This window comes from Rhincodon typus, chromosome 12, assembly GCF_021869965.1.
Source record: "Rhincodon typus isolate 14 chromosome 12, sRhiTyp1.1, whole genome shotgun sequence".
NCBI lineage: Eukaryota > Metazoa > Chordata > Chondrichthyes > Orectolobiformes > Rhincodontidae > Rhincodon > Rhincodon typus.
The window spans coordinates 6,808,083-6,823,346 of NC_063343.1; the positions used below are offsets into that span (position 1 = coordinate 6,808,083).

Below are 15,264 nucleotides of genomic sequence, written 5' to 3' on the forward strand. Positions count from 1 at the left end.
AGATGCAAGAGTGCTTGAAATACTCACAAAGCTCCATCACAGAATCCCTGGATGTCAGATTATTACAGGACATTCACACAACTGGGTCAGGCTCAAAACTCACCTCGTCCCCCACCCCGAAAGGGAGAGGCTCCTGTATCGTGCACTGTATTGGAATCAGATTCTGTGTTTGGGAGCAGGACATGGCACATGGGACAAGGACTACTGTACTTATGGATGTTAAGAACCAGGAATTTGACAGGGAATCACCACAGAACAGGGAGAATCAAACAAAGAACATGATTTTTTGGAAGGATTGAGTGCTGGATGTGAATGCTGATCCCAGTGATATGTTGACTCTGCTGTATCACAGCCAGGAGTTCAATAATATGTTTTTATATGTCTATGTCTGTGTCTAGGGGTGTGTGATGGAGATAGTTTAGATTCTGTTAAACACTGCTTCTCTGCTTGGATCTTGCCTGTCCTTCAAATATTTGACCGTGACATGGAGAGATCTGCCAGTGCTGCCCCTGTCCTGGGAGTGTTTGGTGGGGACACTGTACGGCTTTCCTCTGTGTCTAACTCTTTTCACACACACACAGAGAGAGAGACACACACACACACACACACAGAGGTATGGACTCACTCACACAGAAGGCCTGGTGTCTTTCTCTCCCCCACACACACACACAGAGACAGGTTCACACTCAAACACGCACATGGTCTCATACGCACACACACATGCGTGCAGGGTCACACACAAGCACATGACCACACATGCTCATGATCACACACACACGCACACACACTCAGTGAGGCCGAGTGTCAAACACACAGGCAGGGGTCCCCCCTCCTGTCTCTCTGTCACTCTCACTCTCTCACAAACACACACACACACACACACACACACACACACACACATTGAGAAATTACAGTCACTATACTTGAACTCAGAACGTCACTGACTATCCCCCCTTAAAAACCCTGTGAAAAGTCCCCAGTCCTGTGTTGGGGAATTTTGGGAGTTGGGAGTGGAGAGGGGGCAATGTAGGTTTTAGGCAGCAGGCATGTGATCAATGTTTTAAATTTGCAAACTCTGCTGATATATTCAAGAAGGGGAGAGGAAATCGAAGTTTGAAAGTCAGGTTAGAAATAGTTGCATGTACAGCAGGGCAGGGAGAGACAGAGACAAAGAGAGAGAGAGAGACTTTTATTCTGGGAGCTACACTGATAGCAGGAAAATCCTGAGAGATCCTCAGCAAATATCCCCAGTCTCTTCCCAGTCCTGTGTCTCAGGGAGTCTACAGCCAGGATCTTACGTTGGTCGTGTAGGGTCAATGTTTAATATTTTTAAACTGCACTGAAATAAGTAACAAGGCTTAAAAAACCCTTTAAACAGCAAGGAATGGCAAAGCTTTGTTGCCGTAGAATTAACATCTCACTGGCCAGGAAGATCCAACAAGGCTGCTGTCCTGTAATAAACGCCTCAATGACACAGGGAGCAGACTGAGAAACATTGAAATGTGTCAGAGATTCCAGGCATGGAATCAGAACATCTCTCAATGAGAATATATCTGGACAAGAAATTGTCAGATTCATTCTCAAAGCCAGTTCTCTTGAGAAAGTGAGCAGCTCTCCCTGTATGTATGTGTGTGTTTGTATTTATTAATATTTCAAGCCTCTGATTAATTGCTGTCTTATGATTTGTTTGTACTTTGACGTTGCTGTGATGTGAATGTGGAGGCATGCGGATAGACCTGGGCTCTTGCTGTGTAATTTGCTCCTAAATTCTCTCACAACTCCCTTTCAACTAATCTTTTACTCTTTTATTCCAAGGAACTTCTGTTTGGAAAGCTGCAATGTGAAGATCCAAAATGTCTGGGCCCAGGAAAGCCATGAACAAGAACAACCTCCAGAGGGGAAGCATTGGCCTGAGGCCTGTTTGACAGGCTGCATTCGGTGGCGGGGGGGGGGGGGCGGGGGTGCCCCCAGGTGAGTTGTGCCTTTTTTGTGGGTGGCACGGTGGTTCAGTAGTTAGCACTGCTGCCTCACAGCGCTAGGGACCCGGGTTCAATTCCACCCTCGGGCGACTGTCTGTGTGGAGTTTTCACATTCTCCCTGTGTCTGTATGGGTTTCCTCTGGTTGGTCTGGTTTCCTCTCACAGTCCAAGGATGTGCAGGCTAGGTGGATTGGTCATGCTAAATTACCCGTAGTGTCTAGGGTTGTTTAGATTAGGTGGGTTATAGGGGGATGGGTCTGGGTGGGATGCTCTGAGGGTCGGTCTGGACTTGTTGGGCGAAGGGCCTGTTCCCACAATGTAGCAATTCTATTCCGTGATCCCGAGGTTTAATGTGAGTTATGGAGAGGGAAAATTTGCCACAGAGAGAAACATTTGGAAAAACATTGGGAGAGGAGGAGACCGAGGGAGGAGCAGGCACGAGAGATTGTGAATTAACTGTAATGTCAGATTCTGGGTCACAGGAACTAATCAAACTTGTTGCAGGAATGTTCCTGGAGTTTCTGGAGTTTGAGCAAATCATTAAAACTTGCGCAGCATTCACAGAAGACAAAGGATTCAGATTATCTGGCAGCCGCCACATTGGGATCTTGCTGTGTGACAATAGCTACAGTGCCATACGTTGCACGTAGTGAGTGTTTTAATTAAGCTCACTCATCATTTTGCCAAGTTTACTGAAGAGTCTGGCCTGAAAACTCAACTCCTAGCTCATATGTTCAATATTTGGATGATGCTGAGAAAAGGAAGCCCCGGGATCTTGCTGTGCCACCTCGCTGCCTATAGATTTCACTGCTCTGTCTTTTGTCTAATCCTGCCGTCTCTTTTCCCCCAGGGAATTGTTGTTCGCTCAGAAGATCCAAAGAGAGACAGAGAGTTTGGCGCAAAGTGACCTTTGAACAACAGCATGCTCCAAGATGGGGACACAGTCCTGAGGCCTCAGGCCTGTTTGACAGACTACTCCCTGTGGGGCCCATGTGATTTGTGTCTCTTTATTACCCTGAGGTTTAATTTCCTCTTTGGGACCATGGGTTTTAGGAGCCTCTGGTTAACAGCGTTCTGTCGGATCGAGGCCCTGTCATTTTAAAGCAGGCTTGAAGCCTGGGGTTAAAGTAACTGGGGCCTTGGGATTTGGCACAAACACATTTATCCCCCAGTGACAGGCAGGACTCCCAAAGATGAAATTAAAACTCTGAATTGGAAACTCTCTTCAAAGAGTCTAACATCAGAGTAACGTGTGATGGCTATAGGCCAGGATGATAAAATGTGACAGTCACATAAATAAGGCACAGGTTGGCTATTTCAATTCAGTTGATTGGGTATCTGGGAGGGGATCTCTGCCTCTCTCTGTTTCCTCTCCTGAACACACTGCAGCTTCGTTTTATTGATTTTTCAAACAAACAAAAACATCCCACACACAACAATGTGACTCGGCGTTATTTGAAGGGGGCGGATAGAAAAATTTTGCAGCACATGGTGATTTTTATTGAGACAAAGGGGTTAAAAAACACAGACGTAGGCAAACAGAGAGAGCGTACGCAGAAGGGAGGGAGTGATAAAGGGACAAGATGTGTCTCTGTAGCTGGGCTGGGAAAGGGAGACCGGATCTTGGCGGTTGTGGGAGGGGAAAACGGGGGTCTTCAATATTCTGTTAGTGCCCAGCTCCAATCACTTCCTTCTAGAAAGTACCATCGGCAAAATTAAATCCTGGGACCAGGCGAGGAAGGGTGATTTTTTTAAAAAAATGAGTCCCAAAGTCCTCCCGCCAAATGCAAAGTGGGACATCAGCACATTCTGGAGAAGGAAGTGACGACCTGTGGGATTGTACTGTGCATCAATGGCCCACAGAATTGCTGGCACAGAGACTGCTGGGAAACAGTGCCCTGGCTTATAAAACAGAGTAGTGTCGAATATAAACGGTGCAACCTTTTAAAAAGGCACGATAAAGATTACAATGGAGAGATTAAATCTGAGCGAGAGAGAGAGAGAGGGAGAGAAACAATTCTCAAGCTGGAGAAAACTGAGCAGAGATGGAGAGGTGGTAGGGACAAAGAGAGAGAGACAGAGAGAGGGTGTAAAGGAGAGAGAGAGTTGGGACAGGGAAGGAGAGACAGAGAAAGGAATGAAAGAGACAGAGAGGTGACTGTACCAGTGGAAGGTTCATTACGAATATTTCATTACAAAACGCCAGTAATCTTGGATAGTGGGCATGGGGCCTCCAGGTGATGAAGGGGAGGGGGACAGAGGGGGTGTTTCAGACTTGTTTATTGTGTTTTCTTACCCGTTGGTGTGTCAGAGAACCAGCTGGAGGGAACAGGTTAAACACGGAGCGAGGGAGGGAGCGAGAGATGGAGGGAGGGAGGGAGAGAGAGAAAGAGAGAGAGAGAGCAAGACAGGGAGGGAGAGACACAGTCTCTGGGAGTGACTCCGCATCACTGAGTCCCTCAGTAAATGAAACAAACCCCTGGTGCAGTCAGAAAGCATTTGTCCCTTAATCCCAGTTGAAATCTGTTCCCATTCTCTGGGTTTCAAACCAGGGGGAAGTGCTGACAAACCGGAGAGATTTGGGAAGTCAGTCAGTCTTGTTTCTGCTTATTTTTGGTTTCAAAAGATCTTAGCTATGATTTAATCAATTTCCATCTGTCTCTCTCTCTCTCCCTATCTGTTTCCTGGGGGGATTTCTGAGAGACGGAAGCTTGGGACACGAACAGAGGGAGACACAGACACACGCTCAGGGAGTTGGGGTGAGGTTGGAGAGGGGATGGGCAGGTGTGCCCCAGCCTCTGAAGTAAATATCTCTTCACCCCTCCCCTCAAAACGGAAACACTGGGACAGTCCTGAGGCAGTTTGACACCTTCCCATTCCCACTCTCTGAGTTTAATGTCAGGGGCCGTGCTGGGGGGGGGGGGGTGGGAATGCATCAGATTGTAGAAGTTCAGGCAGCTCTGGGAGGGTCTGAAGAAGGGTCTAGGCCCAAAACGTCAGCCTTCCTGCTCCTCTGATGCTGCTTGTCCTGCTATGTTCATCCAGCTCTACACCTTGTTCTTTCAGATTCTCCAGCATCTGCAGTTCCTACCACCTCTGGGATCTTGTTGTGCTGGGAGGCAAAGTGTCAGATTGTGGGAGCTCGGTGAGCAGTGGGATCTTGCTTTGCTTTGTGTTTTGGTGGCCAGTTCCTTTTTAATTTAAAAAAAATCATTTCCCTCTCTCTTAAAAAGATTTGATTTGGGAGCTGAAAGTCATACGATGCAGAGACAGAGAGAGGGAGAGAGATTCGAACCATTGTGGTGTGGGGAATCCTCAGACTAGAGCTGGAACCAGAGAGAGAGAGACCTAGAGAATAAAAATAAACCATCCTTCTCCTTGTCATTCATTCACACACTCTCTCACTCACGGGGAAAGGAATTGTGGCGCTCAGGCTCGCTCTGGGATTGTTACCACAAGGGGTCAAGCTCTGGGCTGTGGGGAGGGGGAGACAAAGGGTCAAAAATGTGGAGAGGGGCCTCCTGCATAGTCTGATCCCACAGATTTCACTGCCTCCCTCTCTATCTGCTTCCATATTCCCAGCTGTCTATCTCCCACAGTTTTCTCCGAATCCCCATCTCCCCACATCCTTCACATCCTGCCGTTCACTCTCCCCGCACCTCCCCCCCCCCCAACCAGATACCTACATCCGACTCTCTCGCTCCCTCCCTGGGTTTCAGGAACTGTTTCATTGCTCAGCCTTTCCAATCCTCAACCTCCCCGCTCACCTCTTTCCACACCCCAGCTATATGCCCTTGTCTCTCTACCCTCTGGCGTCTTTCTTCCCCCCCCACCTGTCTATCCCTCTGCCTGTCTCTCTCTCTGGGGGTTTATCTCTCTTTCTGGCTTTGTCTGTCCCCCTCTCTGTCTGTCTGTATGCCCTCATCTCTCTCTCTCTCTCTCTGTGTTCCTCCTCTTGGATTTTCTTGTTCTCACTCTCTCTGCTCTGTGGGATCTTGCTGTTCCTGCCTGAGGGTTATTCTATCTATATCACATCATCATTCCCCCACCTCTGTCTCCGTCGATTTTGCTCTGTCGTCTGTACCTCCCCCAGATCTTTGCTCTCTTCCCACCCCTCAGCCTCTATTTGTTTCTCCTTGTTCTCTCCCTGGGATTTTTCTCTTTCTCTGTCATTATTGGTTTATTTTCTCCTCCCTCTCTCTCTCTTTCTGAACTTTTCTTGTTCTCGATGAGATCTTTTTCTCTTCCTCTCTGTCCTTCTATTCTCCTCTCTGTGTTTTCTTTTCTTGTCTCTCTCCCTGGGATCTCTCTCTCTATCTCTATCCTTCTGCTGCCTCTTTCTATATCTTTGTCTGTTTGTCCTCTCTCTCTTGCCCCCACCCTGTCACTCACAGACTCTCTATCCTTGTTTCCTTGAGTTTACTCTGTGTCTGTCTCTCTCTCGTCCTTCCATCTCTCTGGGATCTTTCTCTCTCCCTCTATCTGTCCCTCTGTTTCTCTGTCTAACCATCTCTTTCTCCCTGTCGTGCTCTGTCTCTCTTCCTGGGATGTCTCTCTCTCTCCTGTCTGTCCTTTTCTCTCTCCCCCATCTATCTACTCTTCTATTTCTCTCTCTCTCTGTCTGCCCTGTCCTTTCTCTCCTTGAGATCTTTCTCTGTCTCTCTCTCTCTCTCTCACACTCTTCAGCTGTATGCCCCTTTGCTCCTTTTTCCCTGGTGTCTTTCTCCCCCTGCTCCCCCAACCCGTGTCTCTCTCTCTGGTCTTCTCTGTCTATCTGTCTGTTTCTATCTCTCTCTTGTCTGTCCTTCCATCTCAGGGAACTTTCTCTCACCCTCTATCTGTCCCTTTGATTCTCTCTCACTGTCTTTACATCACTTTTTCTCTGCCCTGCTCTGTGTCTCACTTGGGATCTTTCTCTGTCTCCCCGCTCCCCTACTCTTTCTCTCATCTGTCCTTTTCTGCCTCTCTCCCCCTCTACCTATCCCTCTATTTCTCTCGGTCCTGCCCTGTTACTCTCCTGGGGATCTTTGTTTCTCTCGCAGGATTTTATCTCTCACTTCCCAGCTATATGCCCTTTTCTCTCTCCCCTTGGTGTTTTTCTGCCCCCACCTGACTATCCCTCTGTCTATCTATCTGCTTGTGTCTCTCTCTGGGGGTTCATCTCTCTTTCTGGTCTTGTCTGTCTGCTTTTTTGGGGGGGTAACTTATTTGGGGAGTCAAAATTAAGGCAGCCATATTTGAGGCATTTATCAAATTTAAGGGGGACAAGAATGTTACTTAGGGGCAGGGGCAGGAGTGATATTTGAGGGGGTTGGACATATTTGAGAGGTGGGGTGGGGTGAGAAAAGAGACGGGGGGTGAGAAAATCAGAAAAGACAGGAAAAAAAGAGACAGGGAAAAGATGGAGGGACAGAAGTTGTTGATGAGAGAGGGAGAGAATGAATCAAGGAGAAACAAGAACAAAAACAGATAGTAAGAGATAACACAGTGTGGAGCTGGAGGGACACAGCAGGCCAGGCAGCGTCTAAGAAGCAGGAAATCTGACGTTTCGGGTCGGGACCCTTCTTCAGAAATGGGGGAGGGGGAAAGGAGGTCGGAAATAAATAGAGAGAGGAGGGTTGGGCCTGGGGAAGGGAGGTGGGATGGTGATAGGTGAGTGCAGGTAGGTAGTGGTGGGGATTGGTCAGTGAGGTGGGAGGAGCGGATAGGTGGGAGAGAAGATGGACAGGTCAAGGAGGCGGGGATGAGAGGGAGGGTTGATCATGGGATGAGGCTGGGGGTGGGGAGATTTTGAAACTGGTAAAGTCCACATTAAGAACATTGGGTTGTAGCTTTCCAAGGTGGAATATGAGATGTCGCTCTAATTTCCAGATGGTGTCATTGTGACACTGGAGGAGGCCCAGAATGGACAAAAAACATTTTGGGTCAGATGACCCTTCCTAAGAACAGAGAAACCTGAAGCATTAACTCTGACTTTTCTTCACAGATGCTGCCAGACCTGCTGAGCTTTTCCAGCAACTTCTGTTTTTGTTCCTGATTTACAGCATCCGCAGTTCTTTCAGTTTTTTTTTGAAGAGAAAGAAAGAGTTGAGTGTAAGAGGCACAGAGACACAGGAGGGAGAGAGAGAGAGAGAGAAAAAATGAGAAAAGGGGAGGGACAGAGAGGGGTTACCAGAGACAGAGAATGAAACAAAGAGAGACAAGAGTTGAGTATGTAAGAGAAAGACACAGGAAGGAAAAAGGGAGAGATGAAGAGAGTGAAAGGGAGAAAGAGACAGAAGAAAAGACAGACAAGGGGAGAGACCTTGAGAGAAAGAGACAGAGACACAAAGTGAAAAAGAGAGAGAGGAAGAAGTCAGTCAGAGACAGACAGGAGTTCAGGAAAGACACAGAGTATGAAGAGGCAATACTCACCATTGTTGTGGGTCCCAGTTCCCTCACACTCCCTCTCTACAATGAGGGATAGTCCCTGCTCCTAGGGTTTGCTTCAGCCTGGGCAGTATCAGGGAGGGGTTTGTAAATGATCAACCCAGCAGTACCCCGCAACACACTGTCACATACAGAGACTCTCTAATACCCATCTCTGGTCTGGCTACATGGCAAAAACAAAATATGGCTACCAGGGCCTGGTTTATAAACCTACAGGCCTGTCACTCAAACACCGCCCCCACTCCCCTCTCCTCCCAAATCCCAGATCATCCAGTCAGTTCCCAGCTCCCTCTACCTGGATCACACCTCCCCCAGGTATGGAGCAAACTAAAGGCTTCTTTGTGAGATTAAAGGGGAGAGGGAGGAGGTCTGTACGAAAGCAGCAGCCCAATGGTTTAGTCGAGTTTGTCCCTGTCCCTCCCAGTCCCCCTCTCACAGACTGGCCCCACACCTGAAATTCACACAGTGTCAAAGCTGCAGTTTCAAACCAGCTCCAACACATTTTTGTTCAGACAGGGGAACACAGATTTATCCCACCGCGGAACACAGATTCATCCCACTGCGGAACACAGATTCATCCCACTGCGGAACACCGATTTATCCCACCGCGGAACACAGATTCATCCCACCGCGGAACACAGATTTATCCCACCGCGGAACACAGACTTATCCCACAGGCCAAAACAAGCTGGGAGTGTGACTGAAATTAACCGGAACAGTCAGCAAGTTTTACTGTGAATGAGTCTCTGAGACAGAACATTGACCCATTTCACCGATGGACAGCAAGTCATTATAGGGATCTGTTGTATGAGTGAATGCTTGCTCGTTGTACAAATGATCATGAGTTTATTAAACATGTTCACCTTCTCCCTGACAATAGAGCGAGGGACACCACCTGACTATTAACTTTCTCATTGACATTTCATCGGGAAAAGTTGGGAATGAGCTGATGGACACAAAGAGTGTTTCTTTTTCCTTTATTCATTCACAGGATGAGGGTGTTGCTGGCTAGGGTAGCATTTATTGCCCAGAGGGCAGTTAAGAGTCAACCACATTGCTGTGGGTCTGGAGTCACATGTAGGCCAGACCAAGTAAGGGTGGCAGTTTTCTTCCCTAAAGGATATTAGTGAACCAGATGGGTGGGTTTTATGACAATCAACAACGGATTCATGGTCATCATTAGATTCTTAATTCCAGATACTTTATTGAATTCAAATTCCACCATCTGCTGTGGTGGGATTCAAACCCAGGTCTCCAGAACATTATCTGGGTCTCTGGATTAACAGTCCAGCAATAATACCACTAGGCCATCACCTCCCCCTGTTAAAGATGGCTCCACTCAGGGCAGTGCCAATTACTGCACACAGAGTCTGTGTATGTATTGGTGACTCTGTGTGCGTGTGCGCATGTGCATGCGTGTGCGTGTGTGTGTGTTTGCCTCAAAGTGTGAAGAACCATGGGTGCTCTCCCCTGAATGGACATACCAAGCTGAAAACCATGAGTGGAATTACTATCTTCTATTCAAAAAACTGAAAGAACTGAAACATTACATCTGCTTTCTCTGCTGCCAGACCTGAGGTTTTCCAACATCGTAACACCTTCTACTGTTTGTGGACTAACCCAGAAGTGAAAATCTAAAATGCCTGCTTCCATGTTGTAAACCTACCAATGACAGCTGCTAAGGAAACCAGTTGGATGATAAGTAGATGTAAATGGACACTACCCCTTTTCCTTTACACACAGGCAGCTTTAAATTTAAATCATTCCAGCTGGACAATAGACATATTGGTCATGCCACCAAAACTGGCCACAAACAACAAGACTTATTCTCCCAAGAGCCAGGCGGGAACAAGTCAGTTTGGTAACTACCAGGGAGAGATCGGCCACTCCTTGAACCAGGGGAATAGAACCCTGCCTAACAATTGGTCAATTCAGACAATGCGGTGGGGACTAAATAGTTATCAGGTGCAAAGCTTTGCCTCCCTGGAAGGCTTTCTATCACTGTATTTGAAAATCTTTAGATTTCTACCTTCCATTCGCCTCCAAAGAATAGGAGACATAACCCACCCAGACCTGCATCATGTTGACCTTGATCTGAATGTAAGTTGCTTCTTATATTCTGTTAATATTCTTCATAATCTGTCTTAGTGTCTGTGCGCCTGTGTACATGAAAGGGTGAGCATTCTTTGTATATTTATATGTTAGGATGTACCGTGACTAAATGTTATCTTTTCTTCTGCTGGACCGATACCTAAAAGCGTGTTTAATATCTATTACTAAACGTTACAACACTTGTCATGCCGTTACCTTCCCTGAGCACATAGCTTGTTGCAGACATTTGAGAGGTGAGGGAGAACAGAAAAAATTGATCCCATTTTCTCTCTCTATCCATGACACAAGTGTCAGTAAAGGTACAATGAACCAAATATTATTCTTCAGGGCTGGTATGATGTGATGATTCCTTTGACTTATCTCAACAACAATAGTTAAAATGCAGTCTGTTGTCTTTAACAAAATCTTCCACAACTTATTTCTCAGTTTTACACTTTTTATCAAAAGGCAACGAAAACTAGAAAATCCAGTCAGGCATGACAAATCCGATCTTGATTTAAATTTGCGCGATAAGTTTCACATTTAGGAAACAAAAGACAATGCCTACAATTTGCAAAACCAAGCTTGGGAACAATGAACCCAGGCACTGAAATAAACCAAAATAGCTTGTATTTCAGGGGAGCTGTTTTTGACAGAGCAGCAGAGGAGGCGTGTTGACTGTAGGTTGGAAAAGATTCAATTATGGCCTTTCAAGAAGGCAAAATGTCCAATGATTAAGGAGAAAATTACTGAGCACCAAGAACTCAAAGAGCAATCAGAATATTTGCTGCAGCTGTTATAGGACATCAAATAAACAACCATGGCCTCAGGTTAAAACTGTACATTCCTTTTAACTTCATGTTGTACCAGATGAGGATCTAATAAGAACTGCAGATACTGGAGTCAGAGATAATACAGTGTGGAGCTGGAGGAACGTGGCAGGCCAGGTAGCATCAGAGGAGCAGGAAAGTTGACGTTTTGGGTCAGGACCCTTCTTCAGAAATGGGGGAGGGGAAAGGGAGGTGGGATGGTGATAGGTGGATGCAGGTTGGGGGTAGTGGAGATTGGTCAGTGTGACGGGTGGGCGATAGGTGGGAGAGATGATGGGTAGGTTGTGTCAGGTCAAGGGGTTGGGATGAGAGGAAGGGTTAGAGAGTGGGGTGAGGTTGGGATTGTGGAGATTTTGAAACTGGCGAATTCGATAATTAGGCCATCGGGCTGTAAGCTCCCGAGGCGAAATATGAGGTGTTGTTCCTCCAGTTTGTGGGTGGCGTCATTGTGACACTGGAGGAGGCCCAGGATGGACATGTCACCCAGAGAGTGGGACAGGGAGATAAAATGGTTGGTGATTGGCAATGGTTGCTGATTATAGCATATGGAGCACAGATGCTCCACAAATCGGTCACTGAGTCGACGCTTGGTCTCTCCGATGTAGAGGAGGCCAAATTGGGAGCATCGGATAGAGTAGAAGAGGTTGGAGGACGTACAGGTGAATACCTGTCAGATTTGAAAAGATTGTCTGGGTGGAGGTGAAGTGTAGGGGCAGGTGAAGCACTTCCTGCAGTTGCAGGGAAAGGGGCTGGGGGTGGTGGGGTTTTTGGGGAGTGTGGAGCGGACAAGGGAGTCGCAGAGTGAGCGGTCCCTATGAAAGGTAGATAGGGGTGGGGAGGGAAATATATCCTTGGTCGTGGGGTCGGATTGTAGGTGGCGGAAGTGGCGGAGAATGATACGCTGGATGCAGAGGTCGATGGCATGGTATGTGAGGACCAGGGGGATTCTGTCTTTATTTTTGTTGGGGGGAGGGGGATTTGAGGGCAGAAGTGCAGGGAATGCAAAAGATGTGGTTGAGGGCATTTTTGATCAACAGAGGCGGGGGAGTTGTGGTCCTTGTGGGAGTGGAACACTCCATCTTGGGAGCAGATGCAGCGGAGGTGGAGGAATTGGGAATATGGGATCGCATTCTTTCAGGAGGGTGGGCGAGAGGAGGTGTAGTCCAGATAGCTATAGGAGCCATTGGGTTTGAAATAGATGTTGGCGCTGAGATGGAGACGGAGTAGTCCAGAAATGGGAGGAAGGTGCCAGAGATGTTACAGGTCAATTTGAGGTCGGGGTGAAAGGTATTAGTCAAATTGATGAACTGTTCAACCTCCTCATGGGAGAACGAGGCAGTGCCGATAGAGTCATCGATGTAGCCAAGGAAGAGGTGAGAGATGGTGCCAGTGCAATAGCAGAAGAGGGACTGTTCCACATACCCTACGAAGAGGCAGGCATAGCTGCCCCGACCTGCTGTGTTCCTCCAGCTCCATTCTGTTGTACCAGACACTATCTCTTGTTTTTAATTTTAACTTATGTGCTTGACCTCACATCTTTATTATTTTAACGGGGTGAGCATATAAAGAGTTACTTTTCAGTCATTGAAGCAGGCCATTCAGCCCATCAGGTCCACTCTGAACCTCCAAAGGACATCCCACTCAGACCTGCACCTCTACCCTATCACCATAACCTTGCATTTCCCACGGCTAACCCACCGAACCTGCGCAACTTTAGACCGTGGGGGGCAGTTGGAACACCCAGAGGGAACCCACGTAGACACGGGGAGACTGTGCAAACACCAAACAGTCACCTGAGGGTGGAACCAAACCCAGGTCCCTGGCACTGTGAGGCAGCAGTGCTAACCACTGAGCCACTGTGCCACCCTGCTCCTTTAATGCAAGAAAACCTTTCAATTATCTCATCGTTCCTTCTGATAAACTAATGAACTACATTTTAATTCGGAAGAGGTATAGTCTGGTGCTAGAAAATAACCTTAAGCATTTTTTGTTGTCCATTGGAGGTTGAAAAGAGCAAGCCCATTCACCCCTCCTCACCCTGTCGTAACAAAAGTCATGCTTATATCAGACAGATGGATACTACTGAGTTTTTTGTTTCTTTCTTCCTGCAATAGTGCAAAACTTCCTCAAGATGAAAACCAACAGGACTGCGGCAACTACAAATGCAGACAGGAGAAAGGCAGCGACATCGACGCAGTAGTAGGAGTACCAGGGGAGGCGATAAAATTCAGAGCGCAAGTGAGCTGCACCTCTGTGTCGTGCAACATACTCAATCCAGAAAACAGCTCTTTGCATTGGAGGCTCCAGCTGGTCCCTGTGGAGAGCAGACAGCTTCTGCATGCTAACCCGATAGGATGTGTTGTTAATGACGTCATTGAGAGCCTGCAGTAGGTCCATCGACTGCATGGTCGCGGCATCAACCATTTTGGCCGCCCCTCTGACTTTAAGGCGGAGCAAGTTGTCGAACTGGTCGTAAAACAGCGGCAGGCCGACGACTGGAACCCCGTGGTAGATCGCTTCATAAATTCCATTTGTCCCACCATGAGCCACAAAGACACGTGTCTTAGGGTGCCCGAGCAGGTCATTCTGAGGGATCCATTTCGCCAACAGGGTGTTATTGGCTATGTTGGGAGGGACTTTTCCGTTGTGTCTCCAAATCACTTTCTGAGGTACCTGAGCGAAGGCTTCTGCTATTTTCATTGTAATATCCAGCGGCAAGGAGTTGACCAGACTCCCTAGAGACATGACGATGATCCCATGGTTTCCTGAGGCCTGAACAAACTCTTCCAGCCCTGCGGGCAACGGTTTTGGAGGCTTGCACTGGAAGCCTCCGATGTACACAATATTTGGCATGGTGGGCCTCGGGAATTCGAACACAAAGTCTACTCTCATCAGCCACACGTCAGCCTGGAGGAGAACTGTCTCGATATCTGTGCCTGTGCCTAAGTATCTCCTGCACGCCTCATTGTATATGGGGTGAATAAAAAACTCAGAAATGAACAGCTCGAGAAGATGTTGTAAAACGTTGCGGGCTCTTTGGAGGAAGCTCATCTTCTCTGTCAAATGCGACCCGAGCAGGGGGACGTAGGAAAGAGGCGATGGGGCGACGAGGAAATGAGATTCTCCCCTTGTGATCCATCGAACGTTGTAGACTAAAGGGACTTTTAAATAATAGGCCAGCATTGGACCGATCCCAAGAGCTGGGTCCGTGAGTACCAGGTCAAAATTCGCTGCTTCAAGCTGTTTTAACAATTCCTCATCTTCGAAAATTCTCTGGATGAATTCTCCAGCCCAAAGGTGCCATTCATGGAGAAGTGCTATCATCTGACTCTGGACCTGAATAAAAGCCCATGGGGTCAAGCCCTGCCTTAAGGATGTCAATGTCCTTTTTAGAAAGCATTGTATTCCACTCGAGTCATCAAATTTGGTAGTTCCACCCTGCAATTGGACAGTGATTGACTGATAGAGATCGGGAGCTTCTTTAATGTACCAAGCCTTTGAGGAGAAAAGCGCTGTAATGTTGTGACCGTGGTACCTCAGCTCTTCAATGAGAATTTTCATGTTGATCCAATGGCTTCCATCAACTGGTACAACCAATATCTTAGCTCCATAAATAACTGGGAGAGTGAGGCTGATGATGGCACAAAGAACGCATGCAATCTGACGTCCGCTCCTCAATCCACAACAGTCCATTTCCATAGAAATGATGCGCTGATCCTGTCGTAGAATTTAACAAGAACATTAGTGATCCAATATTACAACGTAGAACCTAGAACAGTGCAGCACAGGAATGGATGTTGTGCCAAACATGATGCCAAATTAAACTAATCCCTTCTGCCTGCTCCTAATCCACGTCCCTCCATTCCTTGCATATCCATGTGCTTATCTAAAAGTCCCTTAAACACCCCTATCGTATCTGCCTCTACCATTACCCA

The 15,264-nt window shown here is 47.4% G+C and overlaps 1 protein-coding gene across 1 annotated transcript; it reads right to left on the reverse strand.

Moving 5' to 3' along the window:
* Positions 1 to 13,408: 13,408 nt before the first annotated feature.
* On the reverse strand, positions 13,409 to 15,022 carry LOC109930357 (UDP-glucuronosyltransferase 2C1-like). The gene has a single exon (XM_048603713.1). The coding sequence runs from the start codon at positions 15,020 to 15,022 to the stop codon at positions 13,409 to 13,411; it is 1,614 nt and encodes a 537-aa protein (XP_048459670.1).
* Positions 15,023 to 15,264: the final 242 nt, after the last annotated feature.